General features: G+C 39.0%; 1 protein-coding gene across 3 annotated transcripts in view; it reads right to left on the bottom strand.

The window, feature by feature from the left end:
• nahoda (DOMON-like domain-containing protein nahoda) overlaps positions 1-11,230 on the bottom strand; it is a 309,215-nt gene that overhangs the window by 71,875 nt on the left and 226,110 nt on the right. For all 3 annotated transcript variants that reach the window (XM_083115355.1, XM_083115356.1, XM_083115357.1), the window contains exon 4: positions 2,280-2,377. In XM_083115355.1, the coding sequence (XP_082971481.1) occupies positions 2,280-2,377 (98 nt within the window). The remainder of the gene's footprint in view (positions 1-2,279; positions 2,378-11,230) is intronic.

Here is an 11,230-nt window from a genome sequence, read left to right as displayed (position 1 = left end):
CGTGTGTTTATGGGCACATGGTGCATACTGCATAAATTGAATTTCGGTACACAAATACAATGGAAAGATACATTCTGGTTACCCCTTTCCCCCCGCACTAAAATGGCGAAGTCGTAAGAAAGGGGGAACCATTTTTTACAGCAATGGCACCCCCCCCCCCAGCCCTCCCGCAACTGTGGCAAGGCTGACTCGTTGGGAGTGTACAGGGTCAGGAAACAGTTATAACATTAAATTCAGACGAGCACAAGACAACACATGGTACCCTAGGGTACCAGGGCGGCGACGAGGCGGGTAAGTTCCCTACGCCGAGTCGAGCGGTCCGGTGCGGCCCGGATGGTTTGGAGTCCCTGTACGAGCTGTAGCAGTCCAGGGATGACATCAGGCTGCGCCAATAACCGGAGTAATTCCAGGAAAGATGCGTGGTCCACCTGGGGATTCGGTGTCGAATTCTCAGCTTGGCTGGTAGTCTGTCTCGCTGCAGGAGGAAGTTGGGCTCCCTTGCGTGGTGCTGGCTTCTGATTGGCCGGTCTAGAAGTACAGCGTGGACGGTATTCCCGGGCGGGTGTCTTGACGGGAACGTCTTGTCGAATGGGCCGCGGTGTGACTGGGCGTTGTTGGTGAAATTGGGTCCGAGCCTCTTCCTTGATCCGTTTAAATAGGGCACAACCCCTATAACTGGCATAATGTTGCATGCTACAATTAGCACATTTGGGTGGCGAGTCCGTATCCTTCTCTGGACAACCAGCAAACTTGTGCGACCCCGCTAACTAATTTCCCAATGTAGATCCCTTAGCTATATATACTTTCATCGTACATTCATTTACCAATCACCTTCCTTTTCGATCGAAGATAAACGTCATAAACACAGGTGCGCGCGGCGGTAATGACACTCCGGATTGTGGGAAAACCCACCAATGAAGGTCTTGACATATGTCGCGGCGGAAAGAACCCTCAGCGCTAATGACTCGGCGCAAGCGACACGGACTCCTTTGCTTAACCTTTCGAGACCTGAAGAAACAAGTATTCAAGAGTAGCTAATTATTGTGATTTCGCACACGTAACAGTTATTTAACAAATTGTACTGAACTATTTTTTATGGAATTGAGAACTTTTCGTTTCTGCTCCCAACACGAAGGCTGTGTCCGAAAGCTGCAAGACCATACTTGAAGCGAGCATACTTCGAGAGCATACTCGCAGTGCGGTCTTGAAGCCTGGAAGCGGAAAGCTTTCGAACTGCACTTCGACTGCAGCGCCAGCACAAGTGAGGAATGCAACAAAAGTTGCTTCGAAACTAAAATTATCAAACATCGACTGTATGTGCCACTCTTGTTTTCCGTGAACAACACACACATGACTCGGCGTGCAGTTTATATAACACAGCGCGTTATTAATTATAGAAATATGAAAGAAATTTGCTCTTTCAAATTAATTTTCACACATTCCGCAACATGGTTTACGATCGCGGAAAAAGAAATTGTTTTCTCACTTTTAAACACATCTCACTATAGAAGAAAGAAACTACGCATATATGAATAAAACCAATAAATAAAATTACATAGTATTTTAAAAACTTGTTTACTTACATTTCCACACAATGGAAGAACTACAACTACCAGCTGATTGACTTCCGACGTCCATTTTTTTAACAAATGAAAAGCAAGCATAGAACGCAAGTGTGCACTGCTCGCGTGCTGCGTGCTCTGGTCTTGTACACTCGTTTGCTTGGCGCTTTCGAACTGCACTAGGTGACGTCACTTCCGTCAAGACTGTACTTCAAGTATGTACTTTGTACCTTTTGGACACAGCCGAAGTTAAGCTCCAAAATCGATTCTGCCCCCCAAAAGTTACGCCCAACTTCGATTCTACCCCCTTACTTAACCAACTTCGATTTTAACCCCCCCCCTACACCACCACCACCACCACCACCAAGTTAAGCTCTAAGTTCGATTGTACACCCCAAGTTCGATTCTGTCCCTCCTCCGCAAGTTGGGTCCCAAGTTCGATTCTAACCCCTTAAGTTAACCAACTTCGATTCTAACAGCCCCCTCCCCCAAAGTTAAGTTCTAAGTTCGATTCTGCCCCTTCCTCCCTCCAAGGTTAGGTCCCAAGTTACGAACATGTCTGTGTGTTTGGCTGATTGATTCTCACTTCATATTGTTTTACAACCAAATACCAAAATTCTGGAGTTCATTAAGTAATTGTGAACGCCTTTTGCCATATGACGTTAGTTAGCTAATTATAAAATCGACTACTTTAGATATTTAGATGATAAAACATACGTGACGTCATTCTTCACAAACTCCGAATCAGCAGTCACAGGTGTGAGGTCCAGAACCGGCCTCTGCAAACTGTCCAGCAGCTGTAGTTTGTAGCCACCCTGTGGGCAGAAAAGAAAGTAATATGTTAAATAAACAAAGCAGTGCAAATTCTAGGATATAAAGTACAAAAAGGCGAGGAAAAAACCACAGCAATTTGTATTTTCAGCCAGTATTTATTTATTCCTTGTTTTGGATGGCGAGTTAAAGCTAGGCTTACCATATGTCCGGGATTACCCCGGACAGTCCTGGTCTTTTAGTGCTATCCGGGATTGCAAAATGTCCGGGGCTTTGAGAATCTGAACATGAAAATAGCTACCGGTATAGAATATTCACGACCAAATTTTATGACCGCCAAGGATCGATCGATTATAAGGATCGATTATACCTTTTCTGATTTACAAGAGTGCACAAGTTATTAATGCAATTGTAAAAGATGCTGTAAATATTGATGACCTATTTGATGAACGTAATTAAACATTTGAAAATTAATTGGTTGATTTTAGAAAATAATGTTAATATTTTTTCTTGTACAATTTATAGTTTAATGTTCCAATAAAATGTTAAGGCTTTAAATGAAATTCAGCAGTAACGAGTTGATAGCGAATATGTCCTGGGTTGGACCCAAACAAATATGTTAACCTAGTTAAGGCAAAAGGCTCAACCATATCTATTTTACATTTTATAAATTGATTTTAAATACATATACACTAAGAAAAGTAAAAAAAAATACACGTAAAACAAACATACTCAAATTACAGAAAAAGTCAGTGGGTGTTGGCCCTACAAGTTTACACGAAGGTTTAATTTTATTTCCCTGTTTTCACTACTGGTGACTTGTCTTCAGAAGATGATTTCTTATTTTTGATTTGAATTGGCCGAGGGAAGAAGAGTTTCCTATGTCGTTAGGGAGGTCGTCGTTCCACGCTCTGGTAGCAGTGACCGTTAAGGAATTTCCATAAAACGTTGTCTTGTGGGAGGAGCAGGGTGGTATTTGTAGGGGGGTTGGGAGATTTCCCTCCCTCTGTGTACTTGTGTCCCCCCTCTGCTTGCTAAATTTTATCCATGGGGGAAATGTTATATGGCATAAAGTCATTATCTCATGCTGTCCCTAGACAGTCAGTAGAATTTCCCCCCACTGGAAATTTCTTAACTACCACACTGAGGAGGGAATGGTCAGCAGAGAGTTATCATGGGCGTCCGGAAGGGGGGGCAAGGGGGAGTCACAGCCCCCTTGGAAAATGAATGTGTACCTAAAAATTATATATTTCACACATAATTTAATTTCAATTACAGTAATTTATGTTAAATTATTATAAATTCGTTGAAGAAACATGATAATTTCAGACTGAAATAGTGTTTTGTGAGGGGGCATCACTATTTTGGAGGAAAATATGTCCCCCTTGCCCCCCTTGGAAAAATTACCTTGCTTGCCCCTCCTTGAGAAAAATCCTGCGGGCGTCCATGGTTGATATAAGAAGTTGTTGTATATAACTTATCTATAAGTAATCGGACAGACATTGGTATGGTATGTCCGAAGAAGTTGCTACATGAAAGTAAATTTGGTTGAGATTTTTTTTTAAAATATCACCAAAGTCTCGAAAAGATTGCCTCGATTTTATAGAAGTCTGTCTTGTCCTGACGGGCCTGGTTCTATAAAACCACGTGTTATTAAACCAGTCATAACTCAGTACCTTAAAGTATTTGTATTTATTTATAATTACCACACAAAATGCATATTTGGTCAAAAAAACATTTATCGATTTCATGTTTGCTGGGCATAGGCGAAGTTCTGGAGGGGCCAGCCCCCCTTAAAGAAGACTAAAAAAATAACACATGATTAAGTTCAGTTACTACATTGTTGTTATGAAGCCATACCGCAAATCTTGACGTTTGGCATGATGGCATGTGCGGTAATTGTGCCGCAATAGCGGGTCTTAGACGATTTGATTGATGTGTACAGTTTGAAGAAAGAAAAACGTAAAATGACTTTGTGTTGAGTCAACAGTTACTGCTGAGGCATCAAAAGAACTTTTCAATTTAATTTTTCTAAAATTTCTGAAGCTTACTATTGTACCGTAACTTTTTAAAAGTAATACGAGTATTGTATCAATAAAAAAATAATGAAATGCAATAATCGTACTGTTTTGCTTCTTTTAAAACTGACAACCAATATACTAATTAATATTTGTTTACTTAAGGGAGAAAATTTTACATTTTCAAATCTAAAAAACCTAAAACTCAAGTGCTTTTAAGTTGTTGTTTTTTAAATTTCCGGGGGAAGGCCTCCGAACCCCTTATAAACTAGGGGATATTCAATAACCCTCAGGTACATCATATGCTTCTCCCAGATTCTGCCCCCCAAAGCAAAAGCTCAAACTCCGCCCATGTTGCTGGGAGGACGGTAGGGGGTGGATTGCACCCCTTTGGGGAGGAAATAACAATACTCTCTTTTAAAAGGCAATCCAGTAGGATTTTCGAAAGGAAGGGGGGCATATACTTTTTTGTATTCAGCCCTAATTTTGCTATCTGTCCCTCCCTTTGAAGTTTTTTTCTTTTTAAGGAATACTAGGCAAAAAGGGGGGGGGGTTATAACACCCACGAACACCCACCTTGAAAAATTAAATGTACACTCCTGTTCACATAAAATGGCAAACATTATAGAGTTGAACAGTTGAAGAATGTGCCACTTCTGAACAGGGCAGGCACGTACGTAATCTCTGATTTGGTGTTTTATGTCCACTTTATGCACAGTAAGGCTAATAGGGATTGGACCTACAGTTTAAAGTGGGATCCGAACCAGTATGTGCCTCCACCGCGTATCGAACCCGGGACCCCTTCATTACAAGGTGAGGACGCTACCACTGCGCCATCGAGGAGACAGAAATATGTTTTGAGGGGCCGAACTTAGTGTCTCAAAATAATAATAATAATAATAATGTTTACACTAGAATAACTATAATTATATTAAATTAATTAAAATATTACTAATGAAAATATTCAAATTAATTAATATTGTATTTTCATTACATGAATAGGTAAAAAGGACGATATAACAATAATGATATTAATTACAACACGTATTCATTATCTAGCTTACGTGTAGTTAAGGTCGGCAAATTTTGTAAAAAGAAAAAAAACTGCCCTGGCAAGGAAATTAATATCAAATAAATAAAAAGTTAAATACTTATTAAATATTGAAAAAGGATGTTACATCCAGTTGACGAAAAGTAATGTTTCTGGTAATATTTTATGAATGTTAAGTTATAAGTAGTAATAAATCTTGCATAAATCTTTGGTACTGTCATTATGTGTATGTAAATTAATGTAAACCTTGCAACTAACACTAGCAAGAACAAGGAGAATCAATTATAATGTAACCAATGTTTTTTTTAAATGTTATGTATAATATCTTCATACTTGTACCTATTTGAAAATAATTATTAATTGTAATGTACTGACATGTTCCATACCATGTGTGGAAAACAACCATGGTCACAGGAATTAAATAAATCATATCATATCATGATCGTAATATAATCGTTGCCTTACAATGAATTTGGCGGAAATAATTAAACCTCGATTAAATAACAAGTACATTTTCATTATATAATTGTAATTACTTAGTAAGTCTTGGACCCTTGAACACCCCTAAATACGTCCTTGGAACAGGAGTGTACAAGTAAGAAGAAAAGGGAAATTGTGTACTTGGGCAAGAATCCGTTGGCGAAACTTCACTCCTCGTCCCAACCCGAAAGAACTGCATTCTGTCACATGCATTGTATGCAGCGTTCACCGCATGGTCAGTCGCATTGTTCTCTGGCCTGCAAAACATGCAGTTTTCGACAGACACATTGTCAGTTTCGTGCTATCTTTTTCTTGCACTTTTTATGGCTTCCTTCTTTCGTAGGTCAATTGAATGGATGCCCGATAGGCAGGATTTCCTGGCGTCCGACGTTTCTTGTTGCTCCAGTGACTCGGTTTCCACGCCAAAGGACCTCGCTTCCTGATCCAGCGCCGGGATGAATTGAGCAACAGAACGATTGTCTTATGTTTTCGAGCTGCAGCGGAAATTTCGCTTTCACTTTCTTCTGCTTCTCCATGCGCGGAAAGAAGGAACAGTGGCGTGCCCAAGTGGGGTTGGTGGGGTTTATAACTAGGGATGGCCAAACGGATCCGAAAGTTCCAGATCGGGATCCGAGAGTTTCGTATCTCAATCGCATTGTAATATTACCACACCTTAAAAGGTATTATGATATTCGATTACAAAGAAATGTTTCATTAGTTAGTCCTACAAGATTTTTTTCAAGTGTTGTTCCTAAAATACTTTGCTACGCATCGGCTAACACACTCGTGTACAAAAATAATCTTACTTGTTTAACATAAAATGTCAGAGGTGATTTTGTAAATGCCATTGAAACGAATATGTATTCATTCGAATGTATTGGAAATGGAAACACACATAAATGTGAGACATTCCATTCCAGGATAAAACCTTTAACACATTTAACAAGATAAAAATTATACAATTGTTCTACAGTTACAGTTATAATGTTTTATTTTAATTTTTAAAATATATGCAGTGTTATATAATTACAAAGTGTAAGACTTATGTAAGTGTATTAATTACAAATCGCGCGCACACACGCTATATAGGTATATTATATATAGTATATGAATATTAGCAGTTAACAATATGTTATAAACACATTCTTACTTTTCAAAGAAGCGCTCATGTGGGATGGCCAAACGGATCCGGACCCGAAAAATCTTAAGATCCGGAACCAACCGGATCCAGATCCGCCAGGATCCGGATCTGGCCATCCCTAGTTATAACCCCTCTTTTGATCCAGTTTCCTAAAAAAAAAGTATGTCAAAGGCAGGGGAGGATGGCAAAATGAGGGTCGACCAGTAAAAAAAAAAAGTATATGTACGGCCCCCTTCCCTTTCGAAAATCGTGGGAGGTTTACTGGGAAAGCCCATAGTTAAAACGAATAAAAAATTATTATTATTATTATCACTGTTTTGATTATTATTATAAATCAATAACCATTATCAACTAACAAAAATAAACAAATTTGATTCCTAATTATTACTTAGTCATTAGAATGCCACTAGTCGGTATCGAGTTCGATTCCCAGGGTGGGTGATCTGTTGGAATTTTCCCGCCTTGTCCCCGCGTAAAGCGGCTCCGGGACTCACTCAGAATTGAATCAATGGGTACCTCGGGACAACACGGAGAGGGGGGGGGGGGAGTTAAGGCGGCCGGAGCGTGGTGCTGATCACATCACCTCCAAAATTACAGAGATCGGGAATCAAGGGGTGTCGGGTTTGATACCTGGTGGGACCTATAGTGGTTCGCACTATAAACTGTAGGTCCAGTCCCAATAAGCCTTGCAACGTGCCACCACTCGTAAGTAACTCCAGGGTATGGAGATCCGAATTGGCAACACACCGCTCCTTGCTCCGGCTGGTCAGTTGGGAGCACCAGTTCTCACCCAGGGATCGGGATTAAGACGATCCGCCCTTCCTCCAGGAAGGAAACCACCGAATTGCGACACGTGACAGAAAATAAAATTCCAAATACTTTATAGTTAAAATATCCAAAATCTTGAATCATGAATCGCTCGCGTACATACTGATTCGCACAAGTTAAAAATTATATTTTGTTCGGTCATGCACGCTCGTAGGCAGTGATAAGCAACTTATTTAACACGAGAGTCCGCGCACCGCCTTCACAGTTAATTGCAAGACCTCAACTGCTACCTCAAGCGCGAGGCGCAGCATAACAGATTGTTCTAACTTACAATACAAACTCATAACATAAAATAACATAAGAATAACTGATAATTTATATAACACATCAATGTTAATTAGCGATAGTAAGCTAAAGTTCAGGTTGGCAACAATTAAAAATGGCAACGTGGAAGTTTTTACATCGCCAAAACCACGTAGCGTGGTTTCCCCACTCCTAACATAAACAGCCAATAGGAAAACGATATTTTATTGAAAACGAGGAAGAAATACTTTGCTATAATATTAAAACATTAAACTATATAGAAATAACTAAACTGATTTTATCAAATAATTCATATTTGCCCTTGCACATAAAATATTAAATAAAGATTTAGTTTATAAGGAAGACAAATTACTTCAATCTTGTACATTGTTGAACAAAAATCGATATTAAGAAGATATGTATTTAACTTGTGCTTAAACAACAAAATTTGCTTGAAAGATAGTAATAATCCTGGCCATTTTGGATATGAAAAACAATGAAAACGTTGCATATATTATTAGGGATAATTATTAGCTTATAAATTCTGAATGAATGTTGCAAAAATACGCGAATAATATTATAACAAGACAAAACGTAAATATATACATGAATTATGAAAACAACTAAGTATAAATAATTTAATCCAAGTTCTTAACTTGAAAGCATACGAATAAGATAAATGACAATATACAACTGAAATCTGCCTAACATGGCGGTCGTTACAGCCTATTTGTGCATAAAAGTGGACTTAGAACTGAAACTCAATAAATAATAATAATAATTCATTCAATAATTGTCTTCTGCACAGGGGTAGGTCTTTCCTTGCAACCTCCACACTGTTCAATCTTCAGCCCTTCGCCTTACAGCAGCGTAGGTCCCATTTTAATCGGTGAAATATAAGTACAGTAATACCTCGTTAATCCGGACTTCGCTTAATCCGGACAGGCAAAAGGGAAAACAAAAGCAGAATGCAAAGATTTAAATGTGGCTAGAAGTCAACAAGAGAACTTCCCAAAGAAAAGGCAGTCAACCACTGATGAAATTCTGTTTCCGCAGACTTTGTACTGCACTCTATAGTGTATTTAGGCCTATGCCCTTTAAATACACCATAATAAACGTGCTTTGTTCCTTTAAATGTAGTTTTAATGCACTTTCTACTGTTCTTTTAGGTTATTTCAGTTAATCCGGGCTTTCGTTAAACCTGTCAACTTATCCCCCATTAGTCCGCATTAACGAGGTTTTACTGTATCCATGAGCCGACCTTCGTTAGTGGTTTGTACAGCGTGCTACGACGCCAGAGGTCCCAGGTTTGAATCGCGGCATGGGTGTTATTTGTCAGTGTCCCGTCATCAATTTCATCCTCATCTTCGCGATTAGCGAAATAAATAAACCAAATCAAACAATCAATAAGTTTCTATGACTTGAAAGTAAGATGTGAAAACGCACTCTGCCCCCCCCCCCCCCCATGCGAGCACCCCTGTTTAACTCGGTACTTTTGAAAAGTAACCTTTCGGAACATTGTTTTCGACTGAAAATATCTCCTCCAGCACGCACCACACGCGTTGCGCAAGAAAGCGTGCAATCTTAATCTCATATTTTTACATGTTAATTCACACCACGGTACAATACCTTGATAATTCCCACATCCCGTACGAGGCTCATGGGAATAACAGTTGCACAACGTTACGTCACTTTCCCCCGCGGATTTCGGCGGCGTTCTCTCACACTGGAGAATAATTTATCGCCTCCCCCTTCCCCTTTTACAATTCCTAATGGAAGCGGGCTGCTTCCAGACGTAGCTATGTGGCTTACGAAATGCGAGCGATTGAAGCAACGGCCCTGTGAAAATTGTGTCGCATATCGGACGGAAACGCATTTGCTACGCGGAGCTTGGGTGTGATGCAAGGTTCAATATACTTCCACTTGCACTCTCTCTCCTTGTTCAAATTCTGCGATTAAATTATTTTTCCTTCCTGCTATTGCGTAAATATTGTGTAACGTTAACGTGCTAATGTCAGTCATTGTTGTGTACTGATTTCGTTTATTTTACATCGCTTTTCTGCAAATCTTGACACGTTATTTAGTCAAAAGAACATGATTTAACTAAAAGAGCAAATAATAAGTTCACATGAAAGACTCGACAGCATTCGCGTGATGCCTCTCTCTCTCTGTTAGTTCGTTAAATAAAAATCGAAGTTAAGTTTGCACTGAGAAAAAGGAAGTATATTTTACTTCTTTGCAAACTAAATACTTATATTTCTAACATATAATCCATGTCACTCAAAGAAATTAAACTTCTTATAATTCAACTTGATCACTCTATTCAAAAACCAAGCCCGAACTTCAAAGTCAAGACAAAACACACTCGTAATTGCCATGGTAACAGCCCTTACAAGATAAGTATATGCAGGTTAGTCACTATCTTGACATTATCAGTGATAGGTAAATTACAGAAATTAAGATTAAAGAACAAAAACATTTGTACAAGAGAAAAGATAATTAATAACAATAAATATTAGTGCAATGGGAAAGGACGTGTCAATCGCGAAAGTAAGGAAGAGTGGATATGTGAAGAAATTGATGGACTCACAAAGAACAGCGTCCAGGCCGGGATTCGAACCCGAGATAACTTAAGTTGCCAGTCAGAGCACCGAAAGGACCTTACAGACCTGAGGTACAGTCACGGACAGTTCTGGGTTGTAACACTCCCATTAAGTTTCGATGGAATCATTACAACCCAGAAGTGTCAGTGACTGTACAAGTCTGGCAACAGTGGTGTCTCGTGACTCGTGGTGATCTGTCTCGTCTCGAAAATATTCGTTTGTCCCTTTGTCTCGTGAGCAACACTACCGAAACAATGAATGTGGAATACGTAATATAATTATCTCAAAAATATTAAGTTTTAAACTTCTGCGAAATATTTACAACTAAACTTCGAAATGATAAGATGAAGTTTCATGTGGAGGAGGAAAAAATGCAATTTTACAGTAGACTCTTATTTATGATTATTCTTTTAATAACAAACATTACAGACATGTTATTATACATGTTGCGTCATCACTAGGGTGCGAAATCATTGAAATACAAATAAATACATATTTATAAAAACAAAAGTAAATTAATATTTACAAATATA

This window comes from Lepisma saccharinum, chromosome 30, assembly GCF_977018435.1.
Source record: "Lepisma saccharinum chromosome 30, izLepSacc3.1, whole genome shotgun sequence".
NCBI classification, from domain to species: Eukaryota; Metazoa; Arthropoda; class Insecta; order Zygentoma; family Lepismatidae; genus Lepisma; species Lepisma saccharinum.
The sequence above is the reverse complement of the archived record's forward strand: the minus strand, read 5'-3'. Positions and strand labels throughout refer to the sequence as shown.